This window comes from Homalodisca vitripennis, chromosome 5 (genome assembly GCF_021130785.1).
Source record: "Homalodisca vitripennis isolate AUS2020 chromosome 5, UT_GWSS_2.1, whole genome shotgun sequence".
Taxonomy (NCBI): domain Eukaryota; kingdom Metazoa; phylum Arthropoda; class Insecta; order Hemiptera; family Cicadellidae; genus Homalodisca; species Homalodisca vitripennis.
In genome coordinates, this window is record NC_060211.1 from 83,912,164 (window position 1) to 83,938,482 (window position 26,319).

The 26,319-nt window shown below is 34.4% G+C and overlaps 1 protein-coding gene across 1 annotated transcript in view; it reads left to right on the top strand.

The window, feature by feature from the left end:
- The window catches only part of LOC124362457 (disks large 1 tumor suppressor protein-like), a 354,467-nt gene that overhangs the window by 116,191 nt on the left and 211,957 nt on the right, over positions 1–26,319 (top strand). Inside the window, exon 2 of the mRNA XM_046816975.1 lies at positions 15,234–15,365. Coding sequence (XP_046672931.1) covers positions 15,234–15,365 — 132 coding nt within the window. The remainder of the gene's footprint in view (positions 1–15,233; positions 15,366–26,319) is intronic.

Consider the following 26,319-nt stretch of genomic DNA (forward strand, 5'->3'; position numbering starts at 1 on the left):
AAAAAGTACTGAAACATAGGCTAGCGAAGAACTTTAACCTGTGCAGAATTGCACATCACAGAGGTGAATAATTTTCAGGATTTCAGTGCGGTAGGTAAAAAGTACTGAAACATAGGCTAGCGAAGAACTTTAACCTGTGCAGAATTGCACAACACAGAGGTGAATAATTTTCAGTATTTCAGTGCAGTAGGTAAAAAGTACTGAAACATAGGCTAGCGAAGAACTTTAACCTGTGCAGAATTGCACATCACAGAGGTGAATAATTTTCAGGATTTCAGTGCGGTAGGTAAAAAGTACTGAAACATAGGCTAGCGAAGAACTTTAACCTGTGCAGAATTGCACATCACAGAGGTGAATAATTTTCAGGATTTCAGTGCGGTATTTAAAAAGTACTGAAACATAGGCTAGCGAAGAACTTTAACCTGTGCAGAATTGCACATCACAGAGGTGAATAATTTTCAGGATTTCAGTGCGGTATTTAAGAAGTACTGAAACATAGGCTAGCGAAGAACTTTAACCTGTGTAGAATTGCACATCACAGAGGTGAATAATTTTCAGGATTTCAGTGCGGTAGGTAAAAGTACTGAAACATTCAATTCAATTCAATTCAATGTTTTATTGCATAAAAACAATACAAATTGCATCGCAATCGTCATAACATTTTAAAGCTAAAATTTTGCACTCATCACTACAGTGGCTCTCATTCAGACTTACAGTTTTTCATTCACCCAAATTCTCATTCATTACATAATTTTCCCACTCTAATCACATGGCTAGCCAATTAGGTGGTCCCCCAATCGTTTGCCATAAACTCGTCTGTACTATAAAAAGCTTTAGTACAGACGAGTTAGCTTTAGTACATAGGCTAGCGAAGAACTTTAACCTGTGCAGAATTGCACATCACAAAGGTGAATAATTTTCAGGATTTCAGTGCGGTATTTAAAAAGTACTGAAACATAGGCTAGCGAAGAACTTTAACCTGTGCAGAATTGCACATCACAGAGGTGAATAATTTTCAGGATTTCAGTGCGGTAGGTAAAAAGTACTGAAACATAGGTTAGCGAAGAACTTTAACCTGTGCAGAATTGCACATCACAGAGGTGAATAATTTTCAGGATTTCAGTGCGGTAGGTAAAAAGTACTGAAACATAGGCTAGCGAAGAACTTTAACCTGTGCAGAATTGCACATAATAGAGGTGAATAATTTTCAGGATTTCAGTGCGGTAGGTAAAAAGTACTGAAACATAGGCTAGCGAAGAACCTAACCTGTGCAGAATTGCACATCAGAGAGGTGAATAATTTTCAGGATTTCAGTGCGGTAGGTAAAAAGTACTGAAACATAGGCTAGCGAAGAACCTAACCTGTGCAGAATTGCACATCAGAGAGGTGAATAATTTTCAGGATTTCAGTGCGGTAGGTAAAAAGTACTGAAACATAGGCTAGCGAAGAACTTTAACCTGTGCAGAATTGCACATCAGAGAGGTGAATAATCTTCAGGATTTCAGTGCGGTAGGTAAAAAGTACTGAAACATAGGCTAGCGAAGAACCTAACCTGTGCAGAATTGCACATCAGAGAGGTGAATAATCTTCAGGATTTCAGTGCGGTAGGTAAGTGCTAGGAACTGCACATAGGAGAAGAAATTTAACCTGTGTAGAATTGCACATCACAGAGGTGAATAATTTTTCAGGATTTCAGTGCGTTAGGTAAAAAGTACTGAAACATAGGCTAGCGAAGATTTTAACCTGTGCAGAATTGCACATCACAGAGGTGAATAATTTTCAGGATTTCAGTGCGGTAGGTAAAAAGTACTGAAACATAGGCTAGCGAAGAACTTTAACCTGTGCAGAATTGCACATCACAGAGGTGAATAATTTTCAGGATTTCAGTGCGGTAGGTAAAAAGTACTGAAACATAGGCTAGCGAAGAACTTTTAATACGTTGCCATGCCTCACTTATAAGCTAATACTCGCACTTCTGTGAAAGCACTGTCTGAGCCTATACCATATCGCAATATTAAACTCAAAATAATTTAACAAAACAAGACACCATTGAATTTTTTTATTAAAGCCTCGGAATGTTATAGTTGCTTTCATTCACCGTAGAAGAATAAAAAATAGTCTTAGTATAATAATAGGTGTAAATTTGCAGGAGAGATTAATCATTTCTGGCGTGTCTAGTCACTTTATGTCAGCCCTCTGAGATAATCAGTTGTGTTTTACCGGAAATAAAATAAATTAAAATTCTCTAAAGAACTATTAAACTAAAAAGAGACCCTAAACGATTTGGTTGGTCTCAAAGCTATTTTATATTTACACGAGCCTTAACAAATAACTAAAAAATAATTCCTTAACGTGGAGTTAAAAAAAGTAATAAACACGCCAAAATCCACTTTTTTTTAATCGTATCTCGCCAATTGTTACATTTATCCAAGATAAGTAACTCGGGAATAATGCCAAATTCTAAGGAAACAACAATATAAATCAGGGTGTTGTGATATAAACGCCAATTTACTAATGATTAGCACTGTCAGTCCCGGATTTCTACTTTATAGTAAATCGTTAACGTGGAGCTGAAAGTGTTAATCAGCTGCAAAACAAAATTGGCAACAATCTTAAAACGTATTTTTGTAATAATGAAGATAAGTTGTATCTGTGTAGCAGAAAATAAACACAGCGCTCACATTCGAAAAGTAATGACCATATCTCATAACAAGTTTTACGCTCAGATATGTACAGATAAAGGCTACAGGAAGCACGGCCTCACGGTTAGTCAAATCCAGAGATTGCCTTGCCACTTTAATCTTGGCTTCCATTCTGCTATTATGTTAATCGTTTTACTTTGTTAAGCTAATGAAATAATAATAACGCTCCAAACTCTCTCTCTCTCTCTTTAAACCTACTTAAAATACTTCACTGCTGCAATGACTGCTCTTTACTTGAAATTAATTGTTAATCATGAATAATTAATATTAAAATGTTTGTCATCGAATACATTCATATTGCAGTCGTAAATTCAGACGACGATTCAGCAATACAATACTATACTAATATTGCAATTGAATTTAAAACAACTAAATTTAAAGTGGTAAAAAAAATTATGGTTGCCTGTAAAGTCGGTTTTACGGGCGAAGATTTTACGTGACAACGTCTTTTTCTCGGTAGAATATTTATTGATATGAATATTATTAAATTGCACAATAGGAACAAGGAATTGAATGAAAATAAGAATTGCACAAATTTTAACTATAGAAATATATTTTGTTTACTAAAACATTGTACATAATTTGAAAATAATTAAAATTTGTTATTGTAAATGGTAAAGTTGAATAAAACATTTACTAAAATTGGAATTTGAAATTCTTGCTAAACACAGTTAAATTCTAACTCCGCGCGTGGTGATTGGTCGGTTTAGTTCGTTTGTTTGGTCGCACTGTTATGACAGGTTAGAGGTTATAATTTGTTGTTTTAAATGATTGACTAGCAATACGCGCTGTTTCTTCTCAATCGACTGAATTACGATTGATTGCAGAGTGATTTAAACTAATAATTTACTTAACACTATCAACATTTGTCAATAGTATGACATAACCTATAAACTCAGTTTCTCAACTTTTGTGTCAATCTAACAATTAATCAATCAATCATAGTTTACGATAATGAAATATCAGTGTACAATTATTTACCTTTATTGTTGTAGTTGTTGTAAATGACGAATCTAAGCACTCCACATTTTCACGAATAAACATAGTTATCTGCTTTATCCCGTGCGGCGGACCCACAGTTATCTGCTTTATCCCGTGCGGATCCCGTGCGGCGGACCCACTGGACGGGCATCGTAACGTTACCGGGCGTTACACTTTTTCATGAGTGACTCCGAGCCGCAACCTAATTTAAGACGTTGTCACGTCAAAAACGTTATTCTGTACTATGGGAGCTTCAAAGAGTCCTAAACAATGCAATAGACAGATAAACTAGGGTTTGGCTATGACATTCCTATTATATTGTAGGGCTATGGGTGCGATGCTGCGGGAAATGGTTACCTACACATATATTCTGATAATTGCTTTAACTATTCATGTTAAGTTCTAAGCTGCAATACGAATTAGTATGTATGTGGTAGATTACCTATTCAACTAATATTTCAGAAAAATATTCAACTCTACAGCCAAGTGTTGGACGAGTCGATAGTTATTTCTTATTACAGATGTTCACTATTGATGTCACTTTTAAGTTATTTAGTAATAAAGCTCATAGACAATTGGCTGTATAAGAATTTAGTACAGTATGCATACTTAAGCTCAAGAAGGAAATCACATGTTGTTTACTCATATAAATGTAATTTCCTTATATATCTGATAAAAAATATTTGATTTTCTACAATTCTATTTGAATTTAAGTTTTTTAACGATTAAAATACTTATTATACCTGTGTTATAGTTGATATTTATTTCTAAAAATCAACGTTATTATCTTCAAAAGTTTTTCCTTGTGGCTGGTTGAAAAACATCTAAAACCCCTACTTTAAATGCGTATAATGCTGTAAATGCAATATATAGGCAGTATAGAAAGGGAACTAAGACCTTTGTTAAACATTTCTTATTGTAATATAGACGTTTCGCTACCAAGCTATCTATAGTGTACAATTAATACCTCTAAAAAACTAATAAACTAACAAATAAGTGATTATGCACAGATTCAAACGTATGTTACAATAATATTATAGTAATATAGTATATCTAATAGTATATAGTAATTAAATAGTGACTGAAAGTATTGTTTCCAACGATATAAAATGAACTCGCATGAAAAATAACATTCTCAACGAACGCTTCTTTCGCAGTCTGAAAACAATAGTCGTATTCACAGTGAAGTTTGTTTGGAATTACCTTATAAAAAAGTTGAGATCAGCCCGTCAGTGTTCGTGCCCACATATAGGAGATTAACAATTTGTAACTAAGTGAGAACTTGTAACACATGTGTATGTACAGCAACTGTGACATAGTTCAGAAGTTCCGCGGACACACTATATGTGGCAACTGTAGCCAACTCCTTCACTAACATTGTTGAGATCAGCCCGTCAGTGTTCGTGCCCACATATAGGAGATTAACAATTTGTAACTAAGTGAGAACTTGTAACACATGTGTATGTACAGCAACTGTGACATAGTTCAGAAGTTCCGCGGACACACTATATGTGGCAACTGTAGCCAACTCCTTCACTAACATTGTTGAGATCAGCCCGTCAGTGTTCGTGCCCACACATAGGAGATTAACAATTTGTAACTAAGTGAGAACTTGTAACACATGTGTATGTACAGCAACTGTGACATAGTTCAGAAGTTCCGCGGACACACTATATGTGGCAACTGTAGCCAACTCCTAACATTGTTGAGCGAGCACCCGTCAACTTTGCTATCGGCGGATTATAGTCAAAGTGCTTTACAGAGTAACAGTTCAGACCAAATCTCGTATTGAGTGGTTTACTTTTCCTAATTTTGGACAATGTTAGTGTTGTGTCTTCAACAGAAGAAAACAAACATTCTCATTAAGCAACGACAAAAAAAAGGAAACTGATATTAAAACAAAATATGTTTATGTACTTTATTAAGAAACTGTTGATTTTTTGCTCAAAAAAATTTGATTAACTTTTTGAAGCTCTCCCAGTATTGAAATGATTCTTCCCTTGGCTAAAATATAATTTTCGTCAAAATCGACACATAACTAATGAAATAGAAAAAATACATAGTTTACTTCGTATTTCTGATAATTCACTGTGTCCTTGAAATATGTTGCCCATTTGTGCGTTTCCAAGTTAAGTTGAGTTTTTGTTCTAATGCCAAAATACAAATAAGTAAAGTAGTGACGGAAGAAGAAGTTTAAATTGTATATTTGGGAATATAATTTTACGAAGATTTTCAGTCTATCATGTGTATATAAAACATAAACCGTAGAAATGAGTTTGTCTGGAAAGATATGAAATTGGTTTTTTCAACGTACCAGCAGCCAGAGTGCGCTTGGCACGGTTGGGGATGATAGAGAGGAAAGTGAGTTAAGGATCGCTGTGTCGCTCTTTCCCAGTAGTAGGAAAAATGTTTTCCCTAAACGTCGTTTTGTGACTTCGTTTTAGTCCTCAATTGTTTTGTCCTCAACAAGGGTTTAGTTCCTTTCCTTTTTTCAGACGTGGAAAAAAAATTGACTGGAAATCATTAACCATAGCGAGGAAGAGGATGTACTTCCAGAAAACCTGAGTACTGACCGGGCGTTCGCGTTTGACCGAGTAGCCTTCCCTAAAGCAAAAACGCGCCTGCTGCAGTCTGCATGTTAGTAATACAATTTACAAAATTGTATAATAACTCTGTGCAGCTATAATACATGTTGTGCCACTTTCATGACAAAAATCCTCACTGACATTACTATGCGTGGCCCTGTATTTAAAGTTATTGCCCTCGTTTTACATTGTCAATAAAATATTTGGAAACAACGGAATGAAACGAAACGAGTTATTGAAAAATAAATACTAATTATAATACCTTCCAATTTAACCTCCTCTCACCGTTGTTGTAGATGGACTCCTTGTCCTTGCGCCGTCCTGCTACTCATATTTGGCGTACTATAATTATTAGGGATTTCCCGGAAAACCCCATTTGTGACAGAGATGTACAGTCCAGATTCATCAAGAACGTTTTTTTGATAGTTCATAAACTACGCCGAATGATCGTGTTTGACAGGAGACCAATGTTACAAAATATTGTGTTTTTGGGATACAACCAACCCCAATGATTAGTCAAGCGTCCATATTCCGATACTAGGTCAGCGTGCAAACCACTGTGACAGAAACTCCGCTCTCTCTGCGAGACTCAGTAATACAGAGGTCGTCGCTTTTTTGAATACCATATTGGGCTGACACATTCATCATTTAAGACAGCTGCTACTATGCCAGTGTGTATTCACTCTTGAATTAGTTTATATTGTAGAAAATCAGTCAATCAAGCCGTGATCCAATCTATATTCGATTGGTTTAATTGTAAATGTTTATTAGCTTAAATGTCATCACAGGAACCCAAGAGAACAAAAAGCAGAAATATGGCTGGTTATGCCTTTTTACAGTATTTAGGGTATTTAAATTTTTATTAAGGTATTTTCATGTAAAAAATCTTAATCTTTTAAGAAATTAAGAGCAGCGTTTCCTTGAAGTGATGATTTATATACATACAATAAAAAAATAATTACTTTTACCGTCACCCGTTCACTTCAGCCGTTTTTATTTTAGTATAGTTACAAATTTGACCGAAATTTCTACCTTAAATGCCTGATATGGTAGGAGTGAAAACATATGTTTCTTTTATATAAAAATCACCTTAAGGGCTTCGAGGAGAGGGCGTAAAATAAGGGGTTGTGACTCTAAATATTTGAATCTTTATGGTGACATAAAATAATGATATCGCCCAGTAACCAATGGCACAAACTGAAACCGTTGCGTTGGTCCCGAGATTGTCGTCAGGTGAAATTTCTGTTGTTGATTTTCACATTTAAGCTGTAAAACAAGTGGGGGCAAATATCGATGTACGAAAAGCTATAAGGTGGCACCATGTGGAGCTGACATGAGGTTTGTTTATAGCACTTAGACCTATTTAGGGTTTGGCTACCCCGTTGTTCACGTTCCCAAATGTTGAGTGGTTTATTTCTACACCCTATGTTTAGTGATGTTGGTTTCAGGATTTGCGAAATACCCAAATATACTTTTATTAATGAACTGAGAGGTAGCATTCTTTAATGAGCAAAGCTAAAGCACACACTTTTTATGAATTAGCTGCATAGTTTTTAATGGACGTACATTATAGAGTCTGATTTAATACAATTAACGCCTTGTCAAGTGTAAAATGATGTGATATAATAAGGCAAATTGATATTTTAGAAGGGCACTTTCCACTTAGGTTCAACATTGATTGAGCAGAACCCGAAGAGTTCGGCTAGCTTCTAATTACTTTGCCAACTAAATTAGTGATTTCTGAGTTAATTGTATCTCGCTTCCGTTTTAAGCCGTCGTGCGTTCACTTGATTTCGTATACATTACCGCCTGCTCAAGAAATAATGTGACTAACCATCCCCCCACAGATATTCCGTTGTTGAAAAGAGCTTATGTAAAAAAATAGAGTGCCCTATTTTGTGAGAGACGAAGTATTGAATTTCTTTCCTAATAACTTTGAAAGCTTCGCGTACGAATGTTTACGTTTTCTAACTTCTGCTACAGCAGGAATGAAGTTCATACACTTGGACTTAGGTCACGTAAAAAAATCTTAACCATCTTTGAAAATTTTTGCTACGTTTTGGAGGTATGTACATTAAAATATATTTGTTATAAGAAAAAAGCGAAACAGTTATTTATTCAATTCAATAAAAGATGATACTTTTCTGCCTTTAACCACTACTTGTAAATACACAATATAAGTAAGTTTAGTTTAGGTTATGATAAATATGTATTAATGCTAGATCTTCCAACGTGACTTAATGTCGGAAAGTTAGACGATCTGTTACGTGATCTGTGATCGTGAAATAAGAAAAACATCCCGCTAGAAAGTACCAAAATTCAAGCTCAGATCACGTGAGGGGCCGTAAATGTTGACTTTCACTTTTTAAATTCATAATATGTACTTATATATTAATCTAATTATATAGACTAATAAACATTAGTACATAGGGACGGAGTGGTCCTCGAATAATACCAAAGTACAAAAAAACTAAATCAAACTTTTAATACTTAAGTAAACAGGTCTAGTTTACTGCAGAGTGTGAGAGTGGATGGAATGGAGCTCCTTTAGTATTAAAGGCTGTCGCTAGAATAAACATGAGTACTGCCCTACCCGCTTTGATTGGAAGTGGCTGCAACAGAGCTAGGCTCCCCTTTTTCCAAGGTGACATGACTTAGATATAGAGCCTGCCGCTATCCCTCCACATGAGATCTCGATGTGGGGCGGCTCCCACAACCACCAACCTGAAAGTCCTGTCACTCTAAAAACAACCGGAAAGGCTCTTTTATGTGAAAAACAACGTTAATAAACGTAAATGCTAGCGAAGTCTTTAATAGACACAAATTAACGAGTGGAACGTTAAGAGAGGATCTTTAAGTCCTAACTTAACCTCTATAATAAATATATATTATATTTAAGTTAATTAAAATCTTATAGTTAGGATATCTAACTTAAAAATGACAATTGTAATTGATTCTGATTGTAATAGACGCATCACAAAAACTGGCCGGAAATTATTGGCTGAGTATTGAAAGTAGAAATTAATCAATCATATTAGCGACATATTATGGACTTTACCGTAGTAATTATTCGGGGGAAGGGTACTGTAGAGAATAATAGATGGAGAGTTGTAAGAAGAACGCTTGTACCTACAATACCGACATCTCTTATTTAATTCACCCGGCGTATACGTGATCTGGGAGGACGACGTACCTGGCCCTGCGCAGTTCATATGATTATCTCGTTATTTCTTCTAAAATTTATATAAGTACCCTGGACAATTCTGGAGAATGCTCGTACTCGTTAAGAGTAAAACACTGGAACGGCCAGTTTACGCCCTAAAGGGGTAGTAAATGTTTCTAAAACGTTTTTAAAACCACATTTTCCTTAAAACTGCAATTCTTTCTGTTTATTTATTTTGGCCCGTTAAGTTGCGTGCAGATCACTCGTTCTTATGATCGGCTTTTGGTTAGGGTAATTATAATTGTAGTACAAACCCAGCCTTTCTTCTCTGAAGACCACTCGATGAGAAATTTACAAACCTCTGAAGTACCGTACTCATATAAGACTAGGTAAACATATGAGTTAAGAATATTAATTTTTTTATCACGTTTATGGATTTTGCTTTAAAAGACTAAAAATATATTGTAGTTTGAAGTGAGTTAAGAAAATGACATGTTAAATACGAAACGTGTTAAGGAAAGGGATTAAGGAAATCACAGTTCAACATAATTTCCTTAGGTTATATTTCATACAAACTATAGAAATACTTGTCCGTATCTGCAGCAACAATTATTTCATGGACTGAGTTTATAATTTGGCTCAAGTTTATACATTACATAGCTACATTTGTGAAATGATCCAAAATATTTTTTCTACATATCCTGTTTTCCAACAAAATAGCGTACTGGCTGTGTACAAAAATAAAACAAACAACCTAGAGCCGATTGCGAAAGAGACACTGCACTCAATACCAAAGTGCCAATTACACAAAAGTAGTGAACTCTTTTGCAGGACGTAACTAGATTATGACTTTCCTCGAGCAAATCCTCTTCGCCACAGTCGAACCAGCATTGAACTAGGGCGCAGCCAAAATATTGCGTATAATAAAATGCAAACATACAATTTGTAATAATTACATTTGTGACAGATAATATCCGAAACATAGCAAACAATAGGTGCTTGTGTACGCCTTTTTAAAGAGGGAGGGGGTGCAGTCGCTTTTGAAGTTTGACAAGTGAACACTGGTCCTTCTGCATGATCCTACTGAGGGATGTAAAGTCTAATCTAGGTGAGTGGTATTTTGGACAACCGGGTTATTAGATCAAATCCGTTCGTGCATGTAAGAAATGTAATTTATGTCTTCGGTTGTAGAAGATTTATAGTTTTTTAGTTTTCCATTAAGCCTAAGGGCAGGGGAACCCACGAAACTCGTACCTCTAGCCAATAACAATGGGTTATTTTTTAGGATCCATGACAATGAGATGCAACATATGCAAACTATCAAGTGTGAAAATAAGGAATCCAGAGAGAACGTTGTATTGCACGGCAGTAAATACATAATGTGTAAAGTTTTATTAAAGTATTGTCCCTTTTATATCTTAAAATCACGACTTTATAACTTTTATAATTGAGCTAAACTAGGGATTTACTAGCATAGCTCGCATAAAACTGAATGTTAAAACATGCGCAGAAAATAGCAATTACGTACTACGAATGATTAACCAAATGATATCGTTTATTCTTATAGTTTTATATAAGAAGGTACAGCTTATATTGTTATAGCCTATAGAAGCTCGGGATATAGCATATGCAATTTTACTGCAGGGACAACATGAACTGTTTATTTTGAGATTTCTTTTAAAATTAAAAAAATCTTATACTTATCGAATCATTTGAATTATTACCAGCTTATTAGAATGTGTACCATTAACGAAAAAGCTGTTGGACTAACCACAGTTAACTTCCCCTTTCTGAAATTTAATAATATTTTAATTTATACAATGGTTTAATCATTTAAAAAAATACTAGTTCACGTCTTAAAAACTACTGAATGTTTAGACTGTTGCTGTAGACTTTTATGAACTGTGACATTTTAATACTAATTTACAGTTATTTAGTATTAATTCTGTACGTATAAATTTAAGTTGTTTTAGCGAACGGTATTACTATGATACACCTTCCCTGACTAGGCTGTGCTATACCTTATTTTTCTAAAAGATAAAAAATATTAGTAAGGTATTTAAATGGTAAGGTATTGTGTAAGTATGAACCAGAAAAACTGTAGGTACTCGTGTGGCGGGGGGTGAGGAGACATACAACTGCCCCATTCAGGTGCGTTTTCTACAACTTGCTTACTTAAGAGCTACACATTTCAATATTTTGGTACGAACGAGTTCAAGCATATTGAACTATTGTGAAGGTGTCATCCAACTGTTATTGAAATAGAAGAGCCGACCCAGCGGAGTAAAATATATTTTAACTCGCGTTCTCCTAATTTATAGATTATATTTCTTTGGTACAAATTGGACATGTACCAATTTTAATTGTTGAGAAAGTTCCAACTCGAAATTCCCTTGAGTGCCAAAATAAAAAAAAATAAGTGCGAAAAAAATAAATTAAACTTTAATTCGTGGAGTAGATACACTTTTGGTACATATTAGGAAATGCCAGAAGAAACGGAAAATTAAAATGTCATGAATTCAACGTTCTGAAATTTTTGAATATACACTCTGATATTTTGGTACCTATGATGCTGTAGTTATTGTATAATTTTAAATCGAAGTAAAGTAATAGGCTAGCGATATTTTCATCTAGAGGGAAAGAGAATACCGATGCTGCCATCCCCTAGTATAGTAGTACTTTTTGTGCTCTCGCGATTTCCCAATGCTTAGCCTGTTCGAATTTGGTCGAGAAATAAGTGTTTTAGGTCAACGTTTTATTCCTGTTCTTCACCAGTTAGTGAATTGGGATCACGTAACTTTTGTATTTAGTGGCAGAAATCCGAGTTTTATTACTAAACAATTTAATATATTGATTTGGGTTAGTGTTAAAAAGGAGTGTTTTATTGTTACACACTCCAATAAGTGTGGCAATAGCAATGGTAAATTTACCTTTTTTCAGTTCAATGATTCAGTTTTTATAACCGTTGCCCAGTTACGCTTAGTTAAAAGGCTCCTATGAAATACGATGTCAGCGGCGACAGCGCTCTGAGTGGGGTCCGCCTCTATCTCATTTTACTTTCAGTGTGTGACATTTGCCCAATTATCGTCCAGTCACTGTCACTCCACCCAGATTTATCTTGGATAGCTCCAAATTTTAATGCCTAATTTTTTAGTTTAGGGGTTGTATTCCTACCTAAACGGATTTCAATAGGTGACTGTTGCAAATTGTACTAAATTATGCGGTATTTCTGCTCTCGTCGCGCGGCAATCCCATTCATTGTGCTAATTTGTTTCCTGGAAACCCAAAATGTAACTAATAGCGAGTAAAACTTCGCTACTAATTAAAAATTGGGGCATAAATTACGTGTTCCAAGCTTCGTTTTTAATATAAATGATTTTTTTACCATCAGAAGCCCTACAAAATTATACTGTAAGACCCCAATGCGCGAATAAAATCATACATATTTAGATTTAAGATGACTCATTTTCAGATACAATTAGTGTATATAACTATATAGCCGATTTTGTAGCTGATATTCAATAACTTTTAATAGCCTGCACCTTTTTCGGGATCTTCAAATATTATTCATCTTACTAATAAGACCAGCTATTTTATTTGCGTTTCTATTTAATATTTTTAACAAATTCTTCGTGAGACATGCTTTTATTTAATGAAGTGCCACAAGTGAGAAATTTGCTCCTCAGTTATCATAAAGGTTCACTTCTTCAAATCTATACTTCAGGGGTACGCGAGGTTGGCTGTGTTATAAAGATAATAAACCCCGCTAAATCTAACCTCATCCTTCTTGCCCTTCTAGCGAGAACCGCTGAGAAGCATTACTTTAGTCAGCCAGGCGTATTTGCTGAACTGAATTTCATCTTATTTTTTTCCATTTGTAGCCGTACTATCTTTATCTTCTTGCGGATAAGGAATATCCGCTCTGCTCCCAGCCGCCTATGCCTATGGATGTTCGGTAGATTCCTATTCTCTTGGGCAGTACTGGTAGCTGCTAGTGGCGTCTTTCTTAATTTTCTGTAGGTACCAACGAAAACAGCCATACCCAGATCTGTGTTACTTAAGAGTTAACGTGGCCGTGGCGTCTCTTGAGGTGTACCAGTATGTTCGTGATAACCCGTTTGTACTTTTGTATTGTTTTATTAGTTTTCATATTTATTGTTACTGTTTTGAAAATCGGTTAAGACAATTTTGACAATCATTGACGGCTGTGGGAGTTGTTTTTGGGCGCGGTTCTCCTAAACGGTCGAGTTCTACTGCTACCACCAAACGTAATTACTTTTCACAAGGACAACGGTTTGAAAGGTGCAGAACCCAATGCACAACCTGAATTGTGTAGCGGTTACTATGGTAACGTCATAAAAGAACAAAAATACGGGATTATAATGGATTCGTGGGCCGGAGAGCTTTTCATCCATAACAGAATTCTCAGCAGTTACCATTGATGTATTGTCCAACCACATCCCTCGCTTCCACATGAATAATAATAATATCATTTTCGTTGCCAGCTTTTGCCATGGCTCGTTAATAGCAGTTATGTATGACCAGCTTTTGTCAACGGATCATTATTCGGTCGTATCCGTGTCGGTTATATTTATTGGTCGTTTTTATGGTGATTACAGCATGGCGAAACTCATTCAATGGCATTCTGGCTGTGGCTAATGCACGTATTCTAAATGTTGTGATTTGTCTCCGATATTCGAGTTTGATTTTTCATACATACTCTAGTTTTTTTGAATTTCTATCGTGTAAACAGTTGTGTGGCCAATAATATGAATCTTTGTCCCAGATTAGGTACAAAAATATAATAGCCTAATTCTATTAAAATTCCCAAAGTTATCAACCACAAATTTTAGAAGTAATATTTAATATGTATGTTTGATCTTGGAAAAAGTACTGTGGGCCTGACAGAGTAATTTAAAAACTCAATGGTTCAATATTCTATTGATTTGTTATATAGTAATCAATATACAATCTTTTTAAATAAGTTTGTTTATTTAATTTATAGACAATACTCATTACAGGCTGGTAAGCTCATTGTTTGCAAACAAAGGTTAACGTGTTTGTAGTAGTAACAGCACCAGTGGCTGTTCTGGGTAAAATATTATTCAGCAATATCTTTTCGTTTCAAATGTATTAAAATAAACAGTTGGAAGTTGTAATTCGAGTAAATACTGATTATTTACAGGAGAGGTGAAAATGTAAATAAGTCAAGTTGTTTTCCTTAATGAAAAGCTCCGCGAAAAGCTCAAGTTGTTTTTCATCAGAGTAGGTTTGTGTTCTAAAGACAAAGTTTAATTGTACGCGTTTCAAAGTTTTTATAGCGTACAGGACAAAACAAGTTATATATGGCAGCAACATCAACATCCTTCACAATTCAACAACTAGGCATAACCAACGAATGTGTGTTGAAAATGCGAAAACATCAATTGTATGTTGATTTTTAAACGGATAACGGATAGTGAATAAACACGCTTTCATTTATCAATCGTTTTCAGTTGCTGGAAATGTATTTCAGAGTAGGTTTGCCGAAAGCAAATGTTTCCAAAGCGTTTTAAAATATTTTGCTTTTTGTCTCAGTCACTTTAGTACATATACTAATAAAAATTATCTAACTTTTCTCTAGTATACATTATCATAGGAAACAGCTTATTTTAAAATTATAATTGAATTTACATGAACCAATATTTACACTCTCCACTCTAAGTAAATATTTTTCTCTATTCTAATTTGTGTGATGGATAGTTATGAAAACAATTTCATATTCTTTTGATGTTAAAGAACCTCTTGGGTGTTTTGTTGCAGAGGCTCACCGCGCCTTGGAGCTCCTGGAGGACTATCACTCGAAGCTGATCAAGCCTCAAGACAAACAGCTGCGGCTCGCCATCGAGAGGGTTATACGAATCTTCAAATCCCGCCTCTTCCAAGCTTTATTAGGTCAGTGTTCAGACTTACTTCACCTCAGAGAGTATAAATTTCACTTGTGTATTCGGGAATCTTAGTGTTGACAATAAGAGGATAAAAGATTGAGGATTCTGACCAAAGTAAATATGCCAAGGCTGTATTTTAATCGGTGCACAGTGCGGTGAGGTTTAAGTAATGGGGACAGTTGAAAAAAAAAACATGTTTTTGCAATTAATTTTTAGTTTAAACCATAATGCGAGTAGAAAGATATCACAGCTATTTCTTGCAATTTATCCGTTATTAGTTCTGATGTTTAATTTGCACTACAGTCATGGGATAATAACTCTCCATGATGCCATGTTAATATAATGGCAATACACAAAATTGTACAACTTCCGTAATTTTGAAATCTAACATAACCAAATATAAAAATTTGTCCCAAATGTGAATGCCCGCCATGAAACTTTTATTTGTTAGACATGCTCAACCAAGCTATGTTAATGCTGTCTTTGTACAAAGTATAGTCTGAATTTATTAAGAACTACGATAGTTATAGTTTACATTTATTCCCGGTTTGTTGTATTCCACTTAAAACTCTGTGCACCCTCTGTCTGGTAATCTTACGTGATATAAAGAAAAGGTGAGAAACAAGATTGTTAAATGACCTGAAAATTCTAAAACATGTGTCTCTTTTGCGCTATAATAACACATATATTATAATCATTCATTTCTCAAACTTTAAATAACCTTCTTGACACTTTAAAAGATATTCAAAAAGTAAAAGAATGAAAGTCGTTATAATTACCCAATAAGTAAAAAAAACTATTGTTTGGGATCTTTGTAGAGAAATAGTCGAATAAAACTTTTGTTCGAATTAGTATAGCCCTCTTGGCACGTTTTATTGGTAAAGACTAACTAATGAATTCATCCAAGGTATCTGCAGGTATTGCCTTCCTACACAGTTTAGTTTAAATATATTAAAAATTACGGCAGTTCGTGTTCACAATCCCGCATTATACTACGTAAACCCACGAGCGCGCGCGCGCGCGCCCCCCCCCCCCACACACACACACAAATATTTTTTATTATGGAAATGTTTTTACTATTGGGATCATGTTCGAAGAAAATACAAAACATCCCGTGGAATTCTCCTCATGAAGTTGATTGCAAACAGAAGATTTCTATGAAATCTACCTAAAAGTTGATATTTTATACTATCGGTATAGTCACGTTTTTAATGACTATAAATTATTACGTTACTAACCCAGTTAAAACTTTGAGATGCTTTGGCCTTGCTATAGGGTGGTAGTGCTAGTTAAATATATGTATCTTAGGACGTATCAGGAGTTCATCTCAAATTCATACATGCTTCAGTATATAAACTTAGTTTTTAGTGTCTCAACGCTAATGAAGCGTAAAAATACAATTATTTGTTAACCATTGGTTATAATATATATTTGGCTTAAATTACAAAACACTTTACCAGTTTAATGTAAACACCATTATTATTAACAGATAATTGTATTTTACCAACTCAGCATTGAACCATCAAAGTCTGTTTCAATAGTGAAATCCTATTTATACAGCATTTTTAAACTTTAACCCCATTATAAATGCTGAGCCTCAGATGCGCGGCCGGTAGCTCTCTAATTTGGCCTCGTGAGAGTTGTGTTGGATTTTGTGTTATCCACATTTTACGCGAATTCCATGCATTACAAGGTATATCTTATTGAATGTGTTGTGTACATGGAAAGATGGAGCAGAGGAAGCTGTGGTGGAGCGCAGTGTTTTGCTGTAAACCAGGTTACGCACTGGTAATGTGATCAGCCCCATGTGGCGTTCCCCACTCTGTCTCAGGCTTCCCCGCTGCCGTCTGAGCCGTGTATGTTGTCGAACATATTCTCGTGTATCATCGTATTTGTATTTTTCGTCAATCTTTGTTTCAACTATGAAATATTGTTTACAATTTTACGTGAATGCTATGCATTACAAGGTATATCTTATTGAATGTGTTGTGTACATGGAAAGATGGAGCAGAGGAAGCTGTGGTGGAGCGCAGTGTTTTGCTGTAAACCAGGTTACGCACTGGTAATGTGATCAGCCCCATGTGGCGTTCCCCACTCTGTCTCAGGCTTCCCCGCTGCCGTCTGAGCCGTGTATGTTGTCGAACATATTCTCGTGTATCATCGTATTTGTATTTTTCGTCAATCTTTGTTTCAACTATGAAATATTGTTTACAATTTTACGTGAATGCTATGCATTACAAGGTATATCTTATTGAATGTGTTGTGTACATGGAAAGATGGAGCAGAGGAAGCTGTGGTGGAGCGCAGTGTTTTGCTGTAAACCAGGTTACGCACTGGTAATGTGATCAGCCTCATGTGGCGTTTAGAAATAAAAAAGTAACTAATTCCCTAAAACTGTAAGGGTTTCATCAACAAATTCTATGACAGCGTCTGTTGTGGATATTTAACTCTAAAACCAAATCGTGAATCTTATATGTGATTTAAGCATTTAAATTAAAAGGACAGTTTTTTATGTATTATGTCTTCGAACATTTTAGATCAAATCGAGACTATAGAAACTGGTTGATAATGCTGTGATTATTGCTTGTTGCCTTTTTATTAAATCGGAACAACTTATGAGATTTAAAGAGGGATTCAGCAAAATAATCAAACTCTAAACATCTGCTTAATATTAAGTTAGATTCATTGTGATGTAATTGATAGTTGTGTTGACAATTTTCATCTCCAAACTTTCTTCTTTTAGGCAGTCAAAAAATTTATTTGTTTCAATATCTGTTTACTGCTTTCTATATGGAATTTATTTGTATAGATTTTTTTGTAGCGTTCTTTTTTTACTATGTTAAAAATGGTAAAAAACGTAATTGCCAAGGCTGCTGTTCAGAATATTGTCAATGCGTGCATTGAAGTGAGCTGGGATTTTGATAGTGCAAGCTAAATTCATTGATCGGAGAAAATTAGAGAAGTGATTGAATAGATGTTTCCATGGCTGTGCTATTATAATATTAAAGTTATCGCAAACAGTAACGAGGGCTAAAACTGGAGATCTCTACCTGTAGGGGTTAGTAACGACAATATTCAGATAAATTATATTTATGCCACACAAATCACAATACAAGTCAACACTGAACTGCTCAAGATTAATTACATTTTATGCTGTGCTTGATAAAAATACCGTACCTTCAGTTTCTCTTATTTTCCGCAGAAGAAACTTGCAAGTAAGTAGCCACCAGCCACATAAAGCTCACATTCTTCATCCAAGAGCCAGAGCTCAGAATCACAAACTATGTCAACATCATGAGTTTTGCAAACAAATTCATACTATTACGAAGATTCTGTAAAGTAAGTTGCAGAATTTTGATATTTCAGTCAATATGGATGTGCAAGCATAAACCACTCTCCTGCATTAGTATTGAGTCTAGAACATCTACATACTTTCTAAAAATTATCTTAAGATATGGGCAATTCGATATTGCTTAATGTATTTACAATGCAATTTTTTATCTGATTATACATAGCCTATCTTTTCCGATTCTATTGACATGTTGGCTATTATGGGTAGAATATTTCCTATGATAAGAATTTAAGGTGACAAAGTTACAATCTTCCAAAATTACATTTTCCTACAGATTATTACAGTTAATAGACTACGTGGTTAGATAACTGGGCCTGCTCAACGATGTTAGGTGGCGAAATTGTTCGTATCCTGATGGTTCATTGATTAAACTACCTATTAATATGATCCCAACGATTTGGGGGAGGAGGATGCAGATCCTCTTTTCTCACTCATTGACTGATCGAATGGAATAGTTCGGAAATATTGTTGTCTTTGCTTTTTCCCCACACGCAATCAATATAATGAATTTAATACAAAAACATTGATCAAATACACATTTTATAATTTTATATAGTTGGTCATATTAATGGGTATTTAATATGATCCCAACTATTTGGGGAGAAGGATGCAGATTTTCTCTTCACACCCACTGACTGATTGAATGGAATAGTTCGGAAATATTGTTGTCATTGCTCTTTCCCCACACGCAATCAATATAATGAAATGAATACAAAAATATTTATTAAACTCACAGTTTATAATTTTATGTAGTTGATCATAATAATGGGTATTAATATGTTCCCAACGATTTGGAGGGGGAAGGATGCAGATCTTCTCTTAATACTCATTGACACAGTTTATAATTTTATATAGTTGATTCTTAAATATATTACGAGTGAGTATATGGCATTAAAGAATAAAGGATAACCAGTTGTTTCCGGGTTGTCTTGAGAAACGTGACGAGAATCTACTTAGTTAAGTGGAATTAAGAATTGAGCTGTAATGGAAGTAAAATAGTGTTCGCTTCCGAGTTGTTTAAATTGCTTGAGACCAAACGAGTGTTTCACAACTGAACTTCCCCGGGACGCCTTTGTTCTGAATTGCACTGGTACCGACCGACGAACAGTTCATGTGTGAGAAAATTACCCTTTGTAAAATTCTCTTTGTGGCTACAAATTAAATCCTCTTTCGTTTCTGCTCTGAAACCCACGTGAAGGGTGACAAATTATTTACAAGATGTTGTTTCTCAAGTTTGCACTTGTAGTCCATCTTCTTTGTGGAGCGAAATACTTGCACAACTTTTCCGCTGGTAAAGTGACTTTTAAACTTGTTGATGTTTTCTGTTCAAGTATTTCTATTTCAGAGATGCGAGGAAGTTGAAAGATTTGGTTTCTTCTTTGTGTAGTAGTTTATTGTGTTGAAGTAAATTTGGCGCGCAGGATATTTTCTGGAATTGTAGGCGCGTGAAAACTGTTGAAGCTAATGAAGTTTTAATGTCTGAATTCGCTACGATAACAACTAATTTTAAATCGATATGTTGTACCTTATGTGTGAATTACCGCAGAGTCTACCAGGAACTGAGCTAATGAGTACACTTTAAGACTAAGCCTCATTTTGTGAATATGGTTGGAAGCATCATACTCGGACTGAATTCTAACTCTCGACTCCAGATTGATGTTAGTTTCATAATAAAGTAAAGAGTTCAGAACTGCTCACACCAGTTTACGTCTAATGGTAATTTCATTATAAATTATATTTCAATTTATATAATATTTCAATACATACAATAGCCAATTCGCTTACAAATCTTATAGAAAGAACTAGGAATATTGATTTCCTCACACTAAAAAAAACTTATTCGCTCAAATTCCCAATGTGGCACTGATGTTAGACAGTCGGCCCGGCGCGGCGCGCACTTAGTCGTAGTGCCTAACAGCTGGGGAGTTATTTTAACTTTTAAACATCAAGGTATAGATTACCTCTGTATTGATGGTTTACACCTTTAAGTTTTCATCGTATTGCAATATACCTTATAACTTTTGCTTCAAGATTGACTCTACGATTGAAGTAGCGAGAGAAGAATTTGTAACACGCATAATCATCCTCTTCGAGAGGACACGGGAACACACACACACAGTGTGCTCCTCATCTCCTTATTGCCCTAGAACAGGGACGGAGATAAGGCTTGGCAGATCTGGCTGAATTTGGATTTTCAGCGTAAGACCTCACCGATTTCGTCGCACATCTAATGTGTTGGAGTAAGAACGTTAAGTATGTTCAATTTACCATTTTTTCAAAATTTTCGGTCTTCACAAAAACCATCGTTCCCTAAGCATTCGGCATGGACCTCCTGTCGCAACTAGCATGGTGGACTGCAGTTCAGTGTAGTATATCTTATATGTGACGACAAACACCATATGCCGGTTCTGACCACTCGTAATTTCGATCCGCACAAGAATTTAAAATCTTTATTTTTTTTCGGTGAAGCAATTCTTTTGCACAAAAAAGGCACATTTATGTATAAAAAAATAACATTTAATTTTGAAAGCCATTAGCGTTGCAATATCATCTTGTGAAGGATTTTGATAATTTGAGTTAATAATTAATATAATAATTATATGTAATAATATAATTTGAGTTGATAATTGATTTTGAAGTTTCATTTTCGAGTTTCTTATTTCAGATTTTGGACGTCATCGTCGTCTTGAAGGTCCTCTCGGCACGTTATTCTTCTCTATAAACAACGGGGGAATCTCAAATCGCGAATCCCAAAAACAGGAACCCTCATGCACGAATCTTTTGAGTTTTTATAAAGAATATCCTTAGAAGATTTCCTTCCATCTAGAGTGGTTGTAGTTTGCTCTAGCTTGGTTCTCTGTACTCCCGCTGTATGTCCCCCAGTTATGTGTTTTATTCTTGTTGTTTTTATTTTAATTTACGTTATGATTAGAATTCCCAATACTTTTCAAACGTACGTACTATCCGTTCCGTCTCAAGGATATGGCCAGGCTCTTATTAAGTCTCTTAAGACTTTCTCCTCCTAAACGCATGCTGGGCATTCTCAGAGTGTCAGCCTTAGCATTCTAAAACAAGCCTTTTCACATAAAGGCCATCGTTATATCAATGGTGGCCATTCTCAGTTTGTATTTGTTCGCTATTTGAAAACGATATAGGTTTTGACCTAACTACCTTCTATTAACCCTAACTTCCAAATATCTTACTTATTAGGAATGTGACATTAATTAAGAAAATAAAAAAAAGTTTTTCTAAAATGTGATACATTAAAAATATTAATTCCGTATTAAAACGAGCAGTGGTTATTCCAATTAATATAAAAGTGTTGGGAACCAGTCATGGGAACTGCAGATCTCGACGATGTAATCCTAAATTTTTCTCATTATAAAGGCCAAATAAACCTTTTTACATCAACAGAACACAATTTCATTGCTAATAGATTATATTAAATATAAAGTAAAAATAAAAAAAAACACGTTAAACCGTTTTTGGACAAAACATAGAATGGCTGTTTACATTCGATGGTATCAAAGTTTTATTAGATCTTCAATTTTTAATTTTATTTTACACAGGTCCGTATACTCATTGCTTTTGTTTGCAGAATCTAAATTTATGTTCTTAATTAAAAGTTAGTGTGTATTACTAAATCCTCTATTTTAATAGTTTTTACAGTTAGTTTTGTCTAAGAATGTCATTGCTTTGGTAAAGGTACGTTTTCAGTATTATGCTTGTTTGAACTGTTAGCTCAATTTTATTTTTTATTATATATTGTTTAAAATGCCGAGTTTGAAAAAGACATCGCCTTAGAGGCTCCAGTTTTTGTTCTGTAATGCATAAGTTTACTATTATATGGTATATATCTTTTTAAAATTTACTGAATTAAGTAATTAAGTCATTCTCATTTTCCTAAGTTACTATAGGCTACATAAAGAAGTTATTTTGATTTGAAGCCTTAATTATTTATGAAACATTTTGGTAATAATAACACCCGGAATTTCAAGAAGTTATTCGATTCTATTTCAAAATCTGAGTATTATTTTGAGTATTTGTGCATTATTAAAAATAAATAAATTAGTATTTTAGTTTTAGAACGTACTTCTAAACCTATTGTTTACAATGTAACAAGATTAAATGCCAAATAGTATTCTTAGAAGTGCAGAAGAGGATACTCTAATTGATCGATTAACTTTAATTAGCCCTCCATGACACAATTACCTATCATATACATATATAAAAATAATTAAAAATTAAGGTGTAATGTACCTGGTGATATATAAAACATAATGTAATATTTACCACGAAAAAACCATAGTCTTTCGATATTTTGAACACATTATTATATTTATCGATTATGAGTATGAATAAATGCAAACATAAATCTAAATGAATATCAAAAGATTATTTTATCAATATCAAAAGATTTATTTATGTGACACAATAACCTCATGTCTTTATTTGAGGTTAGTTTTCATTATCAGCTGTTTGTCATTGATTTTCACTCCCGGATGACCGCTCCTACCATCTAGCGGCGGTTGGACAAAGCTCGTGAGATTTCACCCAATAAAGTCCGTTGTATTTCATCACTACAATATAATACTATATTGGTTTTAGTTATTTTGTGTAAAAACTATACAGACTATTAAATATGAGTTATCTTAGAATGAAAGTAAATCGAACCCCAAATAAAGAACTAGTAAAAAACGCCTTAATTTGGTAATAATAAATTAAAAATAAATATAATAATAATGGCGTCCAAGACAAATGCCCTTGGAAACATTCAAAGCATTAACAATTGAAATTGATTAGACTTATGTAGTAATGTAATTACAAAAAAGATGCTTTTATTGTCTGCAAAACACAGTGCATAGTATAAAAATCCACATTAAAATATGATAGTATGTAAAAAAGCTATTACAATTCTTCAAATTCTACAATTTCTAACTTTTTCTTAACTTCTGAGCTATCGTATCTAGTCCTTGCTCTGGAGAAACCCACATTTTCTCGTAGTGGACAGAAAGTAAGGCAAGTGCAATCAACAGCCCATTCCCCGTTTTGTTTCTCAAAAAGTTCTTGACTCTTTCAATGTCTCTTTCAGCAGTACATGTCAGTAATACAGGATTATTTAAATAATAATAATTGTTTGCTAACAAAATAAATAAAAAACGGGAAATTTTAGGGGGGGATTCGGATCCCTTTAAAAAACACGCTTGGGCGTGTAATCGGTAAACTCTGGGCGAACCTGTTTCACCCCCAAGATCAAGTGTTAGTTTTATTATCCCTATCTATAAAATAAGACAAACATTGTCTTTAAGTCCTGCCGCCGTCTACTCTTAAGGCGGGTCGACTCTTGACACGATTCCCACACCTCGATGCCCTTTTGCATTACACATCATTAACTCTGTACCCTTGAGCACCTTTTAAATCCTTTCGCTCTAAAATCTACCCTCTTCTCATTTCTAAAAATCTAACCATATTCAAAATAAAAAAAGAACACTAGTATATAAATAAATACGTACACTATTCATATTAGTCTTAAACCAAACAATTTCCATTCTCTTCTACTTTTAGAGCTTGATCTAGGTCCCAAATCCCAAAGGCGTTATTTGATCAAATATCTAAGTCCGTGTTTCTACTTGTTAATTTTTTAGTACTTTATAAGTACGTTATGTTACTTAATAATTGGCCTAGGTCGCCTACTTCATACATCGCATACTGATCTTCAATCTTCATGCCTCTTCCTATTTTCCTGCTCGTTTGTATCCCTCCTAACAATTGTCTCATAGGTACTTAATTGTTACATCTCCTCCACCCACGCAGAGCACCAACATTAAATTACTTTGCAATTTTCATTTTCATAATATCCCTTTTGAGTCAATATATTAAAGCCTGCCATTTTTTGATTACTATATACCAGATTTATTCATTACTATAATATGAAATAACTACCATTATTGGGTCATAACGATAAATGTTTCTTGCATCACTCTCTGCTAATAGATTAATAACAAATGCCGCGTGGTAGATGGCTGAAGATGATATATCACAAAATCATGCAGATATATCTACGAAAATCACGTCATTTAATGGATTTTATATCTAGGATATAATTCTGATCATTTTGAAAATAAACCGTGTTCATTTAATATCCCATTTCCAGTGTTTACAGACTTCCAATATCATATGTGAATAAGAATTTAGAGTCAATGTTAAGCTGTTTGCCGTCCGTTCCTTAGTTGTTTTGTATATCGGTTAGTGTATTTTTGAGTTTAGCTGTCAAAAGCTTAACGTGCGGCTTTTTGGTATAAATTAAACAAAAACAACCGGCCTGATATGATTTGCCAAATAAAAATTGCCAGATATTGGAAAATAGACATAATTTGGTTTTTTTACAAGGTAAGAAGTAGCTTAAAAGCAATTATAATGAAAAAGTTTCTGTGCTCCACGCAGCCGTCGTCATAAAATTAAAACATATGACATACTATGACGATGTGACATGTTGTGTTAAAACGTTCACAACTTTGAATTTTGGTAAGTACTGGACTGAATTCATCATTGTCTATCTTACTAGTGTTTTAAACCAATTTAAAATCATTATATTGCGTTCCTTATGTTATATATAAATTATATTCTGATATATTATTTCTACGTTTACAAACTACCTTACTTTCTCAATTTATTCCATTTACTTGTTGACATACCTGTTCGTAATGTTATAGATTTTGACCCATTGTTAAAAGCCAATAGACATGCAAGATATTTATGTGAAATTAACAAAGTTTGGAATTTAAGCAATTCGAAGTTGTGTGTTACATGATAACACATTAGTAGTCTCCTACAACGGTCTGTACTCAGCGTTTGTCAGAGCAGTTTCATGGACACGCCGCTAGATGATGTGGATTGTTTCGCCGCGCTTGCGTGCATCGCTGTGTTCCTTGTCTTCAATAAAAGTTGCATATACGTGTGCAATGGGGTATAGTTAATAAAAAAAAATGTTTACGACATTTATTGTTTACAACATTTATAGACGAGGAAAAAATTTCATGTATACAGCTTTCGGAAACGGACTTGATATAATCTTTTATCAGTTACCTGAATAATCAAAGTAGGCTATCTTTCAGAGTTAATTTAATTCCATTCTTTCATAGTGATTTCTTTTTATGCAACATGTAATGTACTTGAAAAATAATTGGATATTTACCATTTCTTTTAGTAATCACAGGAGTTTCTGATAACTAGGAAATGTATGATTATGTATTAAAACTTAAAACAGTAATAACTAGACAATAATAGTTACTGTTTTCCCCCCTTTTTTCAGGATGTCCATAACTGTAAATTTCAGTGTTAGATTGTATTTTAGATCGTTAAACCCGCTAGCGATAGATTTATCGTGCTGGATCTCGTGCTTAAGATACATAATTTTATAATGGTACCAAGCAAGACACGTTTCGCAAGATACGTATCAATAAAATATGTATCTCATACTGTGACAAAAGTATAATTAATATTACAGGAAATAAAAAAAACATCTCATACTTTGTTTTTATATTTCACTAGAATGATGAAAAACAACAAACATGTAACTTACGTCAAGTAGTAACTTGCCATAAGAAAG